We start from the raw sequence: 18,857 nt of genomic DNA on the forward strand, positions 1-18,857 counted from the left end.
AACAGGACTTTTTCTCTTGCTGTGGAACTTCAAGAAACAATAGTCTCCAGCATCAAAGGCATCTACTCTTTTTTCATCTTCATTATTACCAATGTTTCAGTGTTTTAAACTCTTAATGCGAAGTTATCGTAAATTTAATTGCTAAAATGTATAGTCCATTGTTTCAACAGCAACTAAAACTAAGAAAATGGACAGACTATTCAACTTTATTGTTCTAGCTACTGAAGGCCAAGTCATCTAAATGTATGTAAAACTACTGTACTTGATCCTTAACGTTGCTTTTTTGTCCTTCAGAACACAACAAGAGATGAAAATTAACCAAATCTGCATTTCATTTCAAATGCTGTTTATTGGGTCAAGCTACCCAGAAATACCAAAATGTCTGTAATTGAAATACAAAACCAGAACGAACAAAAATTCCAATGACTTGCACTGACAGGTAGATTCAGGGCTGGGAGTCACACAGAAATAGCATCAAGAGAAAACAAAACCTGATGGGGTTTTTTTTCCCTTTCAAAATCTCTCCCCTCTTTTGAAAGCAACACTTTCACTTTTAGCATTTCAGGCCAAACACACACAAACATGCTGCCACTCCTTTGTGTTCCTAACTCCAAGTCGGTCGCAGGCGGCAACAGGCAGCAGCACCCCGGCACGGCAGCGCTGCTGGGATGCAGCCGCCGGCTCTCCCGCCGCCCAGGCACGGAGCACATCACAGCCAGCGCTGCCCTGCCCTGCCCTGCGCTGCCTGCAGCCATCCGCCCAAGCCCTGCGGATGGAGATTCCCTTCCTTGCCCCGGGAGAGAGGCGGCTGTCCGGGAAGGTGGAGCAAAGCAGCGCTGTCACACGCGTGCCAGCAGCGACAGAGGACCGAGAGCCCGGGACCTCCCGTGCCAGGGGTACCGCGGAGCGCAGCGGGCACAGCGGCTCCTCCGGCCGCGTTCCGCCTCTCCCGCACCGGGGCTCGACTGCCCCGCACCGGGGTTCACCCGGCGGGTCTCAGCTTTCCGCACCGGGGTTCACCCGGCGGGTCTCAGCTTTCCGCACCGGGGTTCACCCGGCGGGTCTCGACTGTCCCGCACCGCGGCTCACCCGGCGAGTCTCAGCTTTCCGCACCGGGTCTCGGCTCTCCCACTCTCCGGAGCTCCAACCTGAGCGAACGAGCTCCGTAGAGCGGGAAGAGGAAAAAGCTGCACTCCTTACAGGCCGCTTTTCTAAAAGATTTAACAATACTGCAATTCTTCGAGGTATTGTGGTTATTTCACAGCGCCCATACGAAATCATTAAGATTCAAAAGATATCACCAGTAACAAGGTCTTATTATTTTAATTACCCGCACCTCACCAACACTTACGGCCGCAGTGAAAACACTTAATTAATTACAGGCCGATAAGGGAGGTCCCGAAGCAGGTCTCGCCTTTTGTGTGCGAGCAGCGCGTCGGGCCCGCCCGACCGGGGGCGAAGCCCGGCCCCGCCGCCGCCGCTCCGCGGGAGCTCCCCCCGCCCGGGGCTCCTCCGCCGGGGCCGCGCTCCCCCGGCCCGGCCCGGCCCTGCCCGCCCCGCGTCCCCCGCCCCGCGCCGGGCGGGCCCGTCTCTCCGCGGCCTCCCCCGGTGCGGCGGCGGGGCCGGCGGGGGCCGTTCGGGGCGGAGCGGGGCGCGCAGCCGGGCCCGGGCGGGCCCCGCGGGCCGCACTTACCGCGGGCGCCGCGGGTTCCATTCGCTGCGGGCAGGAAGCGCGGGCGGGGGCGCCGCTACCAGCGCCGGCAGGAGACAAACCGCGTCCCGCCGCGCCTGCGCCGCCACCCGCGGGCCGCGCCGCGCCTGCGCCAGCCCCGCGCCTGCGCGCTCCGCGGAGCGGCCCCTGTCGCGATAGGAACGGGCTCGGCGACAGCGCTGATAAATGATATTTATTGTAGCACCGAGCAAAGGGCAGTTTCTGTCCGCGCACGGAGCGGGGCTGTCGCTACTCTTCAATACACAGTGTGAAAAGGCGCACTTGCAGCTGGCGGGGCTTGAGTCCCCAGGGCAGGAGAGGCTGGGAGCGCCCGGAGCGGGGCCGGCCGGGGAACGACGGAGATGAAGCGGCTGAAGCATCTCCGACGGGAAAAGGCTGAGGGAGCCGGAGCTGTTCAGCCTCGAGCTGACAGGGAACCCCATCCATCCCCGTCTGTCAAGGTGTGCAGAGAGCTCGGAGCACGGCCGGCTCTGCTCGGCGGTGCCAGGTGACACAACGCGCACTCACTGATGCTCAGGAGGGTCCACCCGGACATGAGGAAGGACTTGGGTACATCAGATGGAGCCGCACTTCAGGCTTTTCTTTACATCAAAACAAGCACAGATTTGATTCTTGGACAGTAAACACTATTTTACCTTAAGGCTAAAGATTATCACAGAGCCTTTGATAAGAAAAGATCCCCGTGAAATACATTCATGTTTAAGCGAAAAAACAAATTCACCAATCAGGCCACCAGTGATTTACTATTAAATCTGAGGAAAATATTGACAGTAAAAGTAAACTTAGAGAAATCTAGTTGAGGAACTTTTTTTCCTAGTAGTCATTGTCATCAACTCAAAGCGATTTATACAATTTGAATACACTCAGAATTCTGGTGGTTTGCACAGGCTTGTCTAACACAAAGAGGATGACCACCTACATTCTGGAATAAATACAAAGTGAAGGCTTAGGTACCAAAAATACCTAATCAAAAGTGCCCATTCTCAAAATTCATAGTTATCAATAGTCTTGAGTGAAGACAATTCATATCCTACCACTTAAAATAAACGTCTCCTCTCCCTTATTTTTAACATACTGGTAGTGCAAAATGATAAATCCAAGGTCATATTATCATAACATTGGGGAAATTCATATTCCTAAGTGTATGGAAATGTAATAAATATAACCTATATTAGTCATACTGTTAGGAAAAGGTATTTACTAGCATTTGTTTGTATACCAAGCTATAGAAAATTCTAAACTCTAGTTATGTTTTTGCTTAGTCAAAACTCCCATAGTACTCTAACACCAATAAGGAATTAAAAGGAAAAAAAAATCAACAAAAAGGACCCCAAAACCCCCCAAGTCCTCACAATGCAAAGCGAGTTTCAACTTAAACTCTCCTTTCCCTCTGGACCTGCAATGGTTTTTATGTAACAATTTTGGTGTTGCTTTGGGGAGTGATAAACATTGTTGCAAGAGTTAACCACACCACTGATAGGATCCAAGACCTTTAAGAAAAAATGCAAAAATTCTTTAGTCATCCTAAAATCAAGTTTAGAAAAGTCAGACTACAGATGTATTTGACACATTTTGCTGCAGATGTTGCTCTTGATTGATTAAAACAATGTCAATAAAAGGGTAACATTATCATTGGAACAAGCAAATCTTTATTACAATGTATCAACATCAATATTATCAATATTTATTAGATATTGTTACCTTCTGATTTTCTATATGAGCTGACAGTTCAGGATTTCTACTCAATTTAACTGTGAACACACATCACTGGTTCCCAATCAAGCCTAGAAATAAAGAAACCACTACCTTTTCAAAATTCTGTCTCAGATCTAGTAAAACACTTATTTTTTTATGTATCATCAAATAACTGCTCACATTCTTAATGTTACAGTACCTGGGATAAAAAGTGAACAATCCCCTCCCTGAGCAGCCAGTTGTTGAATCATGTTTAATACTTTTTTTCAACAGCCTCTCTTCAATAGAATTACCTGCAAACCTGTAAAACAAAGAACCCATTACACCCCTTGTGCTCTCAGCACATCCTTCCAAGGCAAGAAACACTTGAGAGAAGCTTTCAAATCCATCTTAGAGCTACACACACAGCATCTCATCACTGCATCTGAAACTCAATGATAATCAAGAATGGCATTTTTTGTTTATCAAGGGCTGAAAACACCCACATTTATTTTGGCTGTCCCAACACAGAAGTCCAGATGGTTTGTTAGATGAAAGTGGGAGAGAAAGGCAGGAGCAGCAGTGTGGGAAGGTCAGGATTTTCATTTTCCCCCGAGTCTGAAGGGAAGGGGTATGATAAAATTTTTGAAGGCACCTTGAAAGATCAAGTTACTTAAACTACAAGGGTGACCTCAACCAAAAAATCCTAGTTTCTTCCCAAATAATGTTCTCTTTACTTTTGATTTTAAAACACTGATTTCTTAGCATGAAACTCACCTGTATGTGTGGGTATCTCTGCCTCTTGCTGTTTTGTCACACCATGCCATCTCTGTGTCCATCAGTGTCACAGAAGACAAGAGGAATCACATCTGTGTGACTGACACCTGTGCAGGGAGTGTGGGAAGACAGGACAGCACAGTAGGATCACTTGTCTTGGTTGAAGCTTTTTATGAGTTCCTAAAATGGGGAAACAAGCAATTTAGTTACAAATTGACATTAATATAGGATAAATCTCTAAACAAACTTTTTTTAAGAGAATGAGAAGATTGGGAAAATTGCTTTCTTATTACTTCCCCAACCTACATTAAGTGTGCAAACATTTCAAGTTATCTGACTGCCATATTACAGATCTACACAGCTCATAATTAATCTATCATTAAAACTATTAATTTATGGTGCAGTCAGCCATATAAAACCTAAAGATCTATTACAAGTAATCACATCATGGCCTATGACTAAGCACACCTGACTGAGTTGTTATTCCTGCACATACTCCATCATTTTTCTTGTCTGTGACTAAATCAAATCCTTTCTGTTGTGCTCCCTTGTATTGCTTTAAGGTAAAGTCTTCTTTTATGTTTTATACTGCATCTAACAGAAAGCATAATGATGCAGTTTGGAATAAAAAATAAGAAAAAACTTCAATATATTGGTAATGTTTGCTCAAATTGTAGGCCCCAGAGGACACAGAGAATCTTTCTGGGGAGGGAAAGGAGCATACTTTCAATTTATCCTCAGGCAATGCCAGGGCACTCTACAAAATAAAAGCCCCTGGAGTAAGGCTGAGGAACTGCAAACATAAAAACACCAACTGCACTTAAAGTACTAACAATGTAAATAGCTACGGATAATGAAAGCAAAAGCAAATTAATCAAATGGCTATTGTGCAAAAAACCATCTGCATTTGAAGCACAAATTGCTCATAAAGGTAGGATAACTAGTGGCATACTCCTTGGCAACACCCTAGATGCCTCATCAAATGACATACTTCATGTATAATTACATATTTGAGCTACAGCTACATACATAATTTGCTTCAATAAATAAGGAAATTATGTAAATGAATCTTGCAAATGTCTTAGACTTCCCTTTAGCATTCTCCCTCCCACCATGAGCATCAACTCACTATGAGCTTGAGGAAGAGATCCTCTTACCAGATAATGCCACCTGTGAGCACCACTCTCACTCACATGGGGAAATGGAAATTCAGGGAAAGCTCCAGGATGCTGAGCATTGCAATCATCTGTGTCAAAACCAGCACCTGCTGTCCCTTCTGCTTTCAGCTGCCAAAGCAGGACAGAGCTCCCAGCTTGCCTGGTTATGAGTGAGAAGCTGAGGGTTCTGCAGGTGACACTCACAGTCAGAGACAGCCCCTGCACACAGGTGTGAGCAGTGGTGGGTGTTCAACACCTGAATCACCAACACCTGAATCACCAACACCTGAATCATCAATACCTGAACCACCAACACCTGAACCACCAACACCTGAACCACCAACACCTGCACCACCAACACCTGCACCACCTCTGCTCCTCCAGGCTGAACTGCAGGGGTTGCATTCCATGGGTCCATATGTAAGGAGGATTTGCTCCATACAAACAAGGAGGAGCAACAGCTACAGCTGGGAACACACATAGGTCTCTATAAAACAAATCAAAACTTTGTTATACTCATTTTTAACTGCTTGGGATATTAATTACTCAAACCAGTAATATTTGCAAAGAAGCACAAAGCACCTGGATAAGGGTAATACAAAGTAAATCAGGACATGTAGGTAAAAGTTGACATCAAGTAAGTGAAAAAAAAAGGGAAGAGGAAATTACCACTATCCATAAAATTACCAAGAGAAGCTAATTACAACTCCCCCTTCTTTTTTCTTTTTTTTTTTTTTTTTTTTGTCAGCATTAACACAACAAGTACAAGACATGTCAAAATAAAGCAGAATTGTTATATAACTAATAACAGTTGCCATGGAACTACGGAGAGTTTCAGATCCTAGAATGATCCAAAATTTTACATCTGAGATGCAAATAGGTTCAGCATAGAGGAATGCAGCCTGCAAAAAGGATAAAACAAGGCAGTCTATTTATCATTTTATAGTTATTCACATAAATACCCTGTTCTGGAGGGTAGCACACACCCAAATCTGTGCAAGGACTGCACATGGAATTGTATCAATTACCTGGTGGTGGTGGTGGTAGTAGTAGTAGTAGTAGTAATAATAGTAATAGTAGTAGTAGTAATAATAATAATAATAATAATAAATCCTTCAGGGCAATCTGCTGCTGTTTCAGTGTCAGAATGAGTTCCTGCAATGGATCCTTTCAGCCTCTGAGGTGCTGGAGCATGGAAGGCAATTTGCAAAGCCAGCCCAGCACCACTTGTTAATCCTGGCACAACAATGCTGAGAGATTTTTCTTTCCCTGATCCAAGGGCAAGTTTCCAACAGGTCTCTGCCATACAGGGGGGTTCTGGAACAATGACACTCATTCCAGAAGTATATTTTGTCCAGGTATTCCTTCAGTTGTCTCTTTCTTCTGGAATACCTTTTAAATTCAAAATTCTTCTCTGAATCTATTGTGACCAGATAAAGCTTATGCAAAAAACAAACTTGAAAATAAGGATAATTCAGCTCATGCAAGAGTTCTATGAATGGAGAATGGAGCAGGAGAAAAGCTGACACTTGTGATACATGGACAAATGTTAGCTTTGGTATTGCAATGAAAAATAAATCTGCTTTTCTAGTTTATGCCTACTGGCAAAAATATTATTTTTAGTCAGTAATCTGAGCTGAAAGAGGTACCCAGCTGAAGAGCATATGGCAGGAGGGATTCTGCTTCTCTCAACACACAGAAGAAACACACTGTACTGTAAAATTCAGGTACACCAAATGCTCTGGTCTCTGAAGGATTACAGGAAGGGGCATGACAGAATTCCCATATTCCTTAGCCATCTTTGGAGTCTGGAGACAGCAAGAGAACCCCCAAAAGATGCTAATTAGGGTCAAACTTCTTAATGGAGCAGAGCTTTAACTATGGGTATGGTTTCAAAAGCACTGCAGTTTTAAGAGCTGATTTCACAATAACTGGTCTGTGTATGCTATTTCCAGGAAAGCAAAGATGTCTAACCAGAAAAAGAATGAGTTCTTCTGTTTTACATACATACTTCAGCTGTCACTCCCAAGTCCTTACCTTCATTAACTGCCAATGCTCTCCTCTGGCAGAGCAGCCTCAGAACACGAGGGACACCCTCCTTGTCACCTGTCACAGCCACGTGTCACACAGGCTGTCTTGGGCTTCACTGACCATTCTCATACCAGGCTAATTTACTGTAAGATTTAACTCCACATTGCTCTACAGCAAAATTACATTTGCTCCAAGACTCAAAACTGAACCCTCCTAACTTTCTTCTGAGGGAAGACTCAGATACACAACTCAAATAAGCTCAAAATTTAACTGAGCATTTTTTTCTCCCTCTGTCCTTCCCTCCCTCTCTCCCCCCTCCATAAAAAAATCTTTAAGTGTTTTGAAAGTACATCTGAAAATTAACTAGAAGGAGAAGATTTCATTATTCTGCTTAGGAAACTACTCCAGAAGTCATTTTCAGTGTTTGATCAACACCACAAGTGACTTCAACTCTGGCCAGAAAGACCAAAACTGAGCTTTCATAAATGAAAACAACTATTAAACAGTAAAATCACTCTGCTTTCCTTCAGAAGACTTTAAAGGCATAAAGTCTTTAGTAGTGATCAGTTTGGAAACAGAAGATAAAAAAAAAAAAAAAAACAAATAATTCTGAATGAACCCTCTCAGCCCTCACAAATATTACTCTTTTTCATCTGTTACTTTAAAAAAAAATCAATAAAAAATAAATCAATCATTTGAACACTGCATACCTGTTTGGTTGGAGCTTCACTGGCTCAAGTCTGGGCGCTGAAGGGGAGCAAGAGATCTCTTCCATAAACTTTCCAGTTACCTTCAGTTTTGGCAGCATTTGTGCTTCATAGCAAGTGATTTGGTTTTCCATCTCAATCACATCAAATAGAGACCAGTCTGTGTGCTTAAATTACAGTAAAAGAAAAAAGCCTCACAAAATAAAGAAATATTTTATTACTCTTCAGCTGCAGTTTAAGAAAATAATAGTAATATAGCACAGTATGTGAGAATGATGAAAAAGCTCCCAGCTGATGGCAGAATTAAAGTGGAACTGAAGAGCCACGTGTCATGTGACACTGCAGAGCAGCTGCTGTTACTTTAAAAGGTTCCAAAAGCCCACACCATGGAAATAGAGCATTGTGCTCATGTTACCAGGAGTCACAAACAGGGCAGCACCCTCTAATGACAAGCTCTGCAGTTCATTCACTGCTTGTAATTGAAACATTTGTCTTTATAGAACGGGCATTCCAGACCCCCTTGACACATTAATCCTAAAATGAAACCATAAAATATTTTAACTTTTTACTCAATTCTATCTAAAAAGCACATTTCTAAAGAAAGAAAATAATTACAACCCCTTAAGGAGTACTGTTTAAAGTTTACAAAAGTGGAGAGGCAACCCCAAACTATCTATCCCAGATCCCCAGTGATCACATCCTAACCATGTAAATGCTGCCTATTATTTATTTAAAATATCATATTCACATTATTCTCTTGGTTGTTATCATCTTTTATCTTCTTTCTTGAAAAAAATCTGTTGCCATCCATTGCATTTCCTCCAAAAGAGAAATCATGGTGTGATTTGTGCTGTGGGGCCTCATGGAGTTTAGGCAGAGGTTTCAGAGATCAAAAACTTTCTTTCCTCAGTGCTGCTGTCCGCTGCAGAATTTCATTTTCCTTCAAGTAAACATAAGTAAAGTAAATAAAATAAAGTTTAAAAAAAAGAGTAAAAAAAATAAATTAAACTTACGTATCCTACTGCACAACACAAAACCAAGACAGACACGGTGAAAAATGTTAAAATGTTACATGGATAATCAATAGAAATAATTATTCAGTCCTTGGAAACATTCCATGGTGTTTGAAGTTGCACTTTATTAAAAGATAATGAATAATGCATTTTGTGCAGCTTTTTGTAAAGTTTCTGAGGGACTTTGTGAGGCAGAGGTTAGATGAGAAGTCAGTAGAGAATCTTGGGATGCAGAGCTACTCAATCTTGAGAACTTTTGGTTTTCCTCCTAAAATATGGTACCCCTAGATCTCCTCAGAAGTGCTGGCTGATTCAGTGAGAACTTTCACAGAATTTAAATATTCTGCCAGATGGCAGATGGACAAAATTCCCTAAAAAATTCATATAAAAACACATTTAGTTTCTGGCATTTTTATTAACACATGTAAGTATCCTGCAACTGCTGGCAAGTCAGCACAAGCAGCACAAATTTTCATTGTCATCCCCCCTCCCCCCTTATTTTAAAATTATGCATAAAATTTAAAATAATGGATTCTGTTTAATTAAATCTCCTTCTAAGGCTTCATTACAGGAATAAATGCTACTTCCCTAGAGAATGTGTCTGATTCCTTCTCACCCCTTTCCTTTGTTCAAGAAAAATCATGTATATCTGCAGCACTAATTAAAACCAAATGAGAGGCACAGGTATCCACTGAGCATTCTAAATTTAAATGAATACAAAATCTTTTTGTAAAGATTCATACCCAGCTTAGCTATACCACAGCTGTCTGAAGAAAATTATCAGGCCTGGCAAAGTTATCTGCAAAAAATACTGGAATTATTTACTCCTTACTCCCTGGAGTGATAAATTCTGCCATCCACAAAGTCTCCACACAAAACACCAAGTCAGCACTCCCCATACAAGATAATACACATATGTTGTATTTATAAATGTTGTATAATATACAAATATACCTTTTGCTGTGAGAGAACTGGAGCTGGGAGCACAAGCACATGGTTCTTATCCCATCCTGCTGGTTGTACCTGCTGGGGCAGAGCTGGGTTCCTGCTGTGTAAGGAATTGAGCAGATTTGACAAATTTGGTCCATTTTGCTGTTGGTTTTCCTCCTGGATGATCTGCTGAGCCACTTGAGGGACAGGAGGCATTCCACCTGCAGAGCAACTGTTAAAAATTGCAATTTCAGTCAAGAAAATAATGAAATGACAAAGAGAACCAAATAAAGTGGCAACACAACCTGTTACAAAGCTGGTGAAATCAGCTTTCCACCACACCCCAACAGACCTGCCTGCCTGGAAGCTCTGAGGTGTGACTCAAGCAGCAAGTCAGTCTAGGATGCACTTACCCACTCCTGAAGCTGACAAGATCTGTGCTAACAACACCCTGCAGAGAGCTGACAGCTACACAACCAATCTCTATCAGGGTATCGAATGACCAAAAGGGAAAAATTTCATGCAACAACATTAATTAAGGAAAGCAACAAATTGGGCTCAGAGGGTACAAATTTAAACCCAATGCATGGAAAATGAGATGTGCAGCACTTGCTAGGATCGCTAAGATTTTCTCCCGAGGGTTTTTAAAATGTGTAACAATTGGTATTGGATATAATGTTACAATTACAGAAAATCTAATTAAAGCAGTTATCTTTAATTACAAAACTTAAAACTTACACTTAATCTTCAATCATTAATAAAAGCACTAGATGTAACAGCATTATTTTAAAGTTCATGACTTTTTTTTAATTGCTGTCAAAACTAATTATGAGTCTCTCTGTGAAGTACTATTTTGGAACTGAAATAAAGTTAGCCTAATAAAGTATGTCCTTATCAATAAAATGGTGCATTGGACTACCACTTCCAAAGCTCTATCCATTTCTATATCTTTATTTAAATTTTACATTCACTTTATTTTGCTACAAAATGGGGGTTATGGTTGCAGAATTGCTTCCTGCACATCTGTAAAGGGAGTTGATCTCAATGGTCACTGACCTTTTAACCCAAATTAACCATTTGAATTCTTCATGGTCCCAGTAGATTTATCCAGTTGCTGCAGCTCATTCTGAGTCTGGACTGGCTATGTTTGTACTCTGAAGGTGCAGGATGGCCACATTTCAGCTGTCTCCAGCCTAGGGACACACGGGCTGCAGTCAGGGAGAGAGGTCGGTGCTGTGACACGCACGGGAGGTGACGGCAGCTGTGACAGAAGCCGCCTGGTGTCACCGCTGCCAGTTCCAGAGCAGCGGGGCGGGATGGGCCGGGCTGGAAAGGCCGTTCCAGCCCGGTGCGCGGGGTGCCGGCGCTGCTCCGGAACGGAGCCGGCGCTGACACAGGGCTCGGCAGTGCCCCGCTCCCCCGCACCGGCACCAACCTCCGCCAGCGACGGCTGCGCCCTGTCCCCGCACTGCCCTGTGCCACCCCCGCACAGCCTGAGCCGCTCCACACGCCATGTACTACCCCGTATACCCTGTGACATCCCGCACACCCTGCACCGGCCCCGCTCCGCACGCCATGGATTACCCCCGTTATCCCTGTGACATCCCGCACACCCTGCACCGGCCCCGCACATTCTGAGCCGCTCCGCACGCCATGTACTACCCCGTATATCTCCGTGACACCCCGCACCGCTCCCGCACAGCCTGACCCGCTCCGCACGCCATGTACTACCCTGTATATTTCCGTGACATCCCGCACCGCTCCCGCACAGCCTGACCCGCTCCGCACGCCATGTACTACCCTGTATATTTCCGTGACATCCCGCACCGCTCCCGCACAGCCTGACCCGCTCCGCACGCCATGTACTACCCCGTATATCTCCGTGACACCCCGCACCGCTCCCGCACAGCCTGACCCGCTCCGTACGCCATGTACTACCCCGTATATCTCCGTGACACCCCGCACCGCTCCCGCACAGCCTGACCCGCACCGCGCTCCCCTCACGCCCCGGGCCAGCCGCGCTCTCCCGCAGCGCCCCCTCACGGCCGCCCCTCGCCCCGCCCACATCTGGCCCCGCCCCTCGAGGCGATACCATCGGCCTCCCATCGCGGGGGGATCCAGGTGCTCCCACCCGCACAGAGGGGGAGCCGCGACCCTTAAGTATTTTTTATTTTTATTATAATTATTATTGTAATTCATGTTTTTTTTCTCTCTCCAAATAGATTTTCTCTTTGATTTCAACTGTGGTACATATCACAGCTTTGGAGCCTTTATTATAAGCAGATAAAGGTAATTTTTTTTTCAGATAGAAAGGTATGGAGAAATGGAGCTCTGGATGGAGGATAATGCACAGTAGGTCAATATTAGGGAGCAGCAAGGGTTGTAATGAAAATCCAGGCAAAAACTCTCTCCAGGGTATTTCTACACAGTTGGTCTTATAAAATCAAGCAAGGCCTTCATGATGAAATAAAAATTTCTAAAGAAAATCCAGAAAATGAACATGGGAATCCTTTTTTAAAGGATAGCTGTGCCACAAAAAAATTCCCCTAAGTTCCTACCAACCCAAAAAAATCCCTGCAAAACCAAAAGAGTATTTCCAGAAGGAACCATAAAAATAAAGACTTCAGCAAAACACCACTAAATGTGGGAACAAAGAGTTGACTCCTCATTTTCAGTAAGTCCCATATTAAAAAGCAAGTCTCCATAGAGACTCAGCAAGAGAAATGTATCAAGTACTTGTACCAATATCCAAATTCTGGGAGTCTTGTTCCAACCTTTCAATGGTGTTCTGCAGGTTAGTAAGGCAGGAGGGTGTCATTTCTTCTACCACCTCCACAGAGCTGGAAACAAGAACCAGAAGTTAAACCACTGATGGGAAAAAGGAGCAGGAACTCCAGGGTAGGCAATTCTGAAAACACAGAAAAATGAAATTGATTCCCAGAGGATGGCAGTGCTCTGACATGTGCCTCCCACATCACTGCAGACATTCCCTGTTCTGAGGAGCTTGATGGGATTGAAGAGTTCACAAAACCAGGCCTGATTAAAGCCCAGGGAATTCAGCACCATTTCTGTCCCACAAGCCAAGTCAATTCAACTCTGCATCCTGCAGATGGCTCAAGAGGATTTTGGGGTTACACTTCAGCCAGCAAAGGCCCAACCACACCTGGAGCTGTGGATTTATACCCTAGAACCTGCCCAAGCACCAGGGCAATGCTGGGAGGATGGCAGTCCCACAGAACAGGTCTCATCTTGGAATATATGGCTCAGTTCACATTCCAAACTGAAGCCCTCCCACTGAGTAAGGAATCATTTCTTTTAGACCTACAAAGCTCTCAAAAACACAGAAATTTGTTTCAAAACCAAAACAGTTCACAGCAGTCAGCATGATGAGTTTCTAATCCATATTCTGAGTTGGAAGGGACCCACAAGGATCACCAAATCCAACTCTTAAGTGAATGGCCCAAAAAGGGATTGAATCCACAACCCTGGCATCTTTAGCACCACACTGTAACTGAGTTAATCTCAGGGTCATGCATGTTATTCCATAGGAAAACCATGGATGACATGAAAAATAAAAGCTTAGAGATTGTTTAAGTAAAGGTAAATTATTTTTAAAAAAATCAAAAGCTCATGAAGTTGTAACTTCATAGTAAAAAAGAGTATATTAAAATGATTTGCCCCATCTTTACGTAGAGATTATACATATTTAAAATACTATTTTCCAGGTAAACATAATAAAAACATTATTCAAATAGCAATTAAGATATCCTGCATTTCAAGATTATTTTTAGAAAGCTGATGTCCCACTACACTGTTTTCAAGTATATCAGTCAGGTGAATCAGTCAGTGGTATAAAAAGTTTCTGGTTTTTCTGCTGCACTGTCTTCCCCAGCCAGTTTCTCCTGGGCATCCATTCTGCAAGCACACCAGCTCCTGTTTCACTGGATTCTTGGATTTGGAAAGGCCACTTTTTTGTAGACAAAGGGAACTGCAAGCAGCAAGGGTCCCAGGTGCTGCTGGCTCAGTCAGAATCATCACCACAACCATCGCTGCCTTCGGCATCGCTGCTCTTCTGCAAAGCAAAACACAAAATGCTTTGTCAGGGCTGCATTCACACCACAACTGACCTGAGGCACAGATACTGACTTCAAACTTCTCCAGAAGTGTCAAAAAACAGTCCTGGGTCTCAACTTCATACTGTAATAAACACCTCTGCTTCTTGGAATGAAAAACGTACTTGGGATTACAATTAGCAGAGAGGAAATTTCTTCTTTTTACAACATTTACAACTCCTTAATTATTCCTGCAGTATGTGGGAAACTTAAAGGTGGGGTAGTAACATGAAATGGTGATATTAAAAATAAATGCAGGTGAGACAAGTGCTTTTTTATGCAAGTCCCTCAAAAGCTAAGCTTGTTACATTGTCTAAAACCAGATTTGAGAATTCTGTCTGCTGCAGAGAATTTATGTCCAACCTGTATTGCAGAATAAGCCAGGGCTCACTAATACTTGTTTGAAAGTGAAGTCAATTACACAAAGTAGTACCAAGGAAAAACTACAAATATTAGAAACTTAAAAGGAGATTGAAGTCAAAGAATTCTTCTCTGGCAGCCACTCCTTCAGGAGTAAGGCAATACAGTGCAATTAATTTGGGGGCTTTATGTATTTTTTGAAGCAAGTATTTTAACTGATATCAAAATATTTTTATAAAGAGAAGCTAGCATAGTATATATATATAGTTCTATATATCTATAGTACATATCTGGCTGTAGTTATCCTTTTTTTCCCCTCACCACCACTTGCTGAAAACACCAAATCCCACAAATTTAACACTGGCTATTTAATATCCTACTACAAAACAAATTCCAAGTCACTCACACAGTTGACTTCATACCAGCAGGCACAGCTCACAGAAGTGCAAACAGCCTGCAGAATCTCAGCAGAGTCTGTCACATCATGCCTTATTTATCCTTCCCAGACAGCTTGTGCTAACTGTGATGCCAAACCCAAACTTGGTTGGGTCTATCAGCAGGGAGCAGAGCCTGCCTCCCTCCAGGAATATGTCAGGGATTGGGAACCTCACCAGGTAAAGGACTCTGAGCCACACAGTCTCTGTGGGTCCCATTTAAACAAACCAAAGTGGCTTTTCCTGTGCCCTCCTGTGACAAACATCCCTCTCATATATCCAGAATTCAGAAAAAAATTACCACAAGTACAAAAATAACCCTGAGAAATGTATGGTGTCTTGCTTGTGCTATTCAACAAGGCTGTAAGTTTTATATCATCCCTAAAATGGCAGAGACATAATTTTTCTCCATGTCTCCATCTCCAACATTTTCCATTTGCTACACAAAATAAAGCTGATTTTACGGATTCTGTTAAATGAAAAAAAGGCCATTATTTTCTTCTGAGTTGCACTACACAGAAGTTTTAGCCCTGCCCATCATTCATTCTTCAAGGACTTGCCAGCCTTTAACTGAAATTTCCTTTTTGGCACAAATGTATTCTCACAGCTCACAGGAGTTCCTGTTGGCACAAATGTATTCTCACCTCACAGCTCACAGGAGTTCCTGTTGGCACAAATCCAATTCCACAATATCCCAGTTACTTAGAAGTTGTTCTGACAGCCTATTTTGAGCTCATGGCAGATTAATTTAAAAGAGTTGGCCCTAAATTTCCCTGATCCCAAACCTTATCTGGTAACAAAATGAGAATTAGTCCAAAATCAGAGAATACAAAAAGCCAGCAGGTTTTTAAAGCAAAATTGTCAACCTGAAACCTAGATTCTCAAACACTTCCACAACAGCAAAGGCTGGCAATATGTCCACAATTTCTGTTGCCAGTTTATGATGATGCAAATTTCTTGTGCTTAAAGCTTTCCTTCCTCCCTCTTCAACTACTGCCTGTAAAACCCTGCAAAAACAATGCTCTGTACAGCTCATTCCACTATCCTCAAGTGCACAAAGACAGAAAAGATTATACACATTTCACACTCCAGATGACTGTCATTTCCACAGCATTTCATGGAAAACAAAATTGGTACAAAGGGAAGAGATGTTTCAGCTTGACAGCTTCCATTTGTAAAATAATGGCTTCAGCCATTACCTTTGGATTTTTGTTGTTAGTTTGCACCTCAACAGCAGAGGAGTTGAAGTCGTGAATGGGGAGGGTTTTTAGCCAGTTTGCCATGGATTTCTCCTCCTTTTCTGTGTTGATAATGGTAGGGTAGATGTGCTGCTCCTTGAAAACAGCAATCTTCTCCTCCTCCTCTGTCCACTCCAGCGGCTCATGCAGCCCATCATTCCCAAAACGCCTGTTGTATTTTTCAAAGTGTACTTTCTCCAAAACCAGCCCAAGTCCTGGGGCTTTGGGGACATCAACCTTCTCCTCTCCCCAGCTTCTCTCCATGATGGACTCAGCAGCATAACCCTTCACAATTGCTATCACCAGCCCAATCATCTTCCTGATCTGGTGCATCATGAAACTCTGACCCTTCACTTGGATCACTGCAAACTCCATGTTTTCCCTGACAAAGGGCTCTCCACAGTACATCTCCATGATGTACCTCTTGGCACTGGGGTCCCTGGGGCCCTTCTGTGACGTGAAGTTGTGGAAGTTGTGTGTCCCTTTGTAGCAGCCCAGCAGCTGATTGACCCTTTCCAGGGTCTCTCTGTCCAGCCTATAAAGCTCCTCCTGCACTTCACGGTCCTTATGGGCAAAGGCAAACGTGGGCAGCATGTAAGAGTAGGTTCTGGCATCACATTTGTTCTTGGAGTTGAATCCCCCAGTGACTCTCTTCAGGCCTGGAATTAAAAGTGACATTAGGTTTTTGAATCAGCACGTTACAGATTGATTGTGATCTCACTCCTACCAACAAGAATAACTGTAAGCAAAAAATTTTTAAGCAAGATTTGTTCAAAACGAATCCCAATTTCAAGCTAATAGAAGCATGTTAAAACTAAACCCCTTATAAGTAAAATTATAGAGACCTTCTACAGGAGAAGGTTTTTCTTGAAAACATTTTCTCTGCCCAAGCTTTTCTTGAAAACATTTTCTCTGCCCATTTCAGTGTTCTTACCCAGAATCCTGATGTGAGAAGGAAGATGATTATTGATCTTTTCTAAGATGTCATCTATTAGCCTGACCTTCAGTGACACAATCTGTCCAGCTGCAGACACACCCTGTAAAAGCCACAAAACACAAAACCCCACATAACTATGTACTTCGGAAGCTCTAACACTTGCAGAATTGAAATAACTGAATAACAAGTTTATTTGCTTGTACTTTAATTTAATAGAGGAGGACAAAAGGAGAAGTTTCAAGGAACATTCACTTGCTGCTGGATCTCCTGTGGACAATGCCTGAGCAGTCCATCCCAGCAGCAGAGCTGTGCAAACCCCAGAGCTCAGGAGAGCCCAGCCCTGCCCAACCTGCCTTATCTGTGCGAGCACAGCGCTGGAAGGACATCTTCTTCATGTCCTCCCCGTGGTTCTCTGGGATGCATCCTGACTGGACAAGGGCACAGACCAGGTCATCTTCTATTGTCTTGAACTGTGAAGATCCCACGTTTCTCTGAGAGGTTAGGTGCAGTAAAAATAAGAAATAGAACAATAACGGGATAAATGAAGATGGGAATTTTGTTAATCAAACGTTGTGAAATTATTTAAAAGTCTTCCCTTTGCAGCCTTAAGAGCCATTCTCTAACAAACCTAACTGTATTTTGCTAGTGTTAATAATAACATCATTCTGATTTAGGTGTTACTCATGGAAAAAAGGACTCATTTCTAATTTCACTGTGCAACACTCCTGGAGGTTCTTGGTGATTCCTTCAACTGCATGAAATAGCACCAATACTGTCCCAGTGCCTGTAAGTCAACAGCTGCTGCTCCAAACCCAGCCTCTACATATTTTTCTTGCAGAAATTAGATTGGGTTCTTTTGCTCACTTCACCTGATGTGCCTGCAAGCATGATATTTACTGCTGGTGAAAAGAACCTCCCTTGTTGTGTAAGCATGAAAGGCTCCCTTCCCTGTCTGTGTGCAAGATCGTCAGTTATCCCCTGGAGCCTCTGAAGTATTCTACAAGTGTATGGAGCTTGCAGTACGTGGAGAGGAGCAGCAGATGGAGCAGCCAGCTCAGTGCCTCAGACCACCCTGCACAGGCACGTCTGGTGCTATGACAAAGCACTGTCCCTACAATCATCAGAGATGCATCACTGACCTCTTAAAATTAAGTTATTACCAAACCATTTGAAGCCATTCACACACTGTTCCCGTCCTGGTTTTTCACACTGAAAATGCTCAACTGTTTCCCTACCCAGGCACTCTGACTAAACCTGACAGACTCCAAAACAAAAAATAAGCTAGAGATGCTGCTTCGCCAAACCACATACTTGCATGCCATGGTAGCCTTTCCCTGAATATGCCATCAACAGCACAATCTTCCTTTTGGGTAACTTCTTATTCTGATCCTCTGTATCTTCCTCATCCGCATCACTTTTCAACTTTTTGCTCGGATGCCCATTTTCTTCCACTCTTTGAACCACCTCGCTGCTGCTGTTGAGTCTCTTTGTCTGGCTGGCAACAGCTGTTATCAAATCTTCAGCCATCGTAAGAACCTGCAGGGGAAACAACCGCAGATGGGACGAGCGTGAGAGGCACGGAACTCGGGCAGAAAGCGACAGCACACGAACAAGCCTGAGGCAGGAAGGGCGAGCACCCCTGTTCCCCCCTGGGCCGTGCCACCATTCCCTGGAGGAGGCAGGCAGGGCCTGCGCTGCCCGGACACCCGGCGGACCCCGGCGATGGCCCCGCCCGGTCTGACCCATCCCCACAGC

The 18,857-nt window shown here is 43.6% G+C and overlaps 1 protein-coding gene, 2 long non-coding RNA genes and 1 other non-coding gene across 5 annotated transcripts; all 4 read right to left on the bottom strand.

Moving 5' to 3' along the window:
• Positions 1 to 1,999: 1,999 nt before the first annotated feature.
• LOC131565825 (uncharacterized) lies at positions 2,000 to 8,325 on the bottom strand. Of its 2 annotated transcripts, none has more exons than XR_009275483.1 (5): positions 8,082 to 8,325; positions 4,184 to 4,363; positions 3,627 to 3,728; positions 3,434 to 3,516; positions 2,000 to 2,313 (listed from the first exon to the last, which is right to left on the bottom strand). It is a non-coding gene; the product is annotated as an uncharacterized LOC131565825 (long non-coding RNA). The 2 variants fall into 2 exon arrangements; XR_009275482.1 differs by lacking the exon at positions 8,082 to 8,325 and adding an exon at positions 4,652 to 4,904.
• LOC131565921 (small nucleolar RNA SNORA49) lies at positions 4,841 to 4,977 on the bottom strand. Its single transcript, XR_009275501.1, has one exon. It is a non-coding gene; the product is annotated as a small nucleolar RNA SNORA49 (small nucleolar RNA).
• A 501-nt stretch (positions 8,326 to 8,826) lies between the features above and the next one.
• On the bottom strand, positions 8,827 to 11,359 carry LOC131565826 (uncharacterized). The gene is made up of 3 exons (XR_009275484.1): positions 11,078 to 11,359; positions 10,046 to 10,253; positions 8,827 to 9,018 (listed from the first exon to the last, which is right to left on the bottom strand). It is a non-coding gene; the product is annotated as an uncharacterized LOC131565826 (long non-coding RNA).
• An 898-nt stretch (positions 11,360 to 12,257) lies between these two features.
• PUS1 (pseudouridine synthase 1) lies at positions 12,258 to 18,629 on the bottom strand. The gene is made up of 5 exons (XM_058816962.1): positions 18,414 to 18,629; positions 17,456 to 17,593; positions 17,100 to 17,202; positions 16,127 to 16,824; positions 12,258 to 14,093 (listed from the first exon to the last, which is right to left on the bottom strand). The coding sequence occupies exons 1-5, from the start codon at positions 18,627 to 18,629 to the stop codon at positions 14,043 to 14,045; spliced, it is 1,206 nt and encodes a 401-aa protein (XP_058672945.1). The 3' UTR covers positions 12,258 to 14,042.
• Positions 18,630 to 18,857: the final 228 nt, after the last annotated feature.

The sequence above is a fragment of the Ammospiza caudacuta genome, chromosome 18, assembly GCF_027887145.1.
Source record: "Ammospiza caudacuta isolate bAmmCau1 chromosome 18, bAmmCau1.pri, whole genome shotgun sequence".
Lineage (NCBI taxonomy): Eukaryota > Metazoa > Chordata > Aves > Passeriformes > Passerellidae > Ammospiza > Ammospiza caudacuta.

Bases quoted from the DNA above. Each gene is read 5' to 3' on its own strand.
- PUS1 (XM_058816962.1), bottom strand. From the start codon at position 18,629: ATGGCTGAAGATTTGATAACAGCTGTTGCCAGCCAGACAAAGAGACTC. The intron at 17,203-17,455 runs GCAGGTTGGGCA...TGGCTTTTACAG, and splicing joins GCTGTGCTCGCACAGATAAG to GGTGTGTCTGCAGCTGGACA. The intron at 14,094-16,126 runs GTAATGGCTGAA...TTTGCTTTGCAG, and splicing joins CTAACAACAAAAATCCAAAG to AAGAGCAGCGATGCCGAAGG.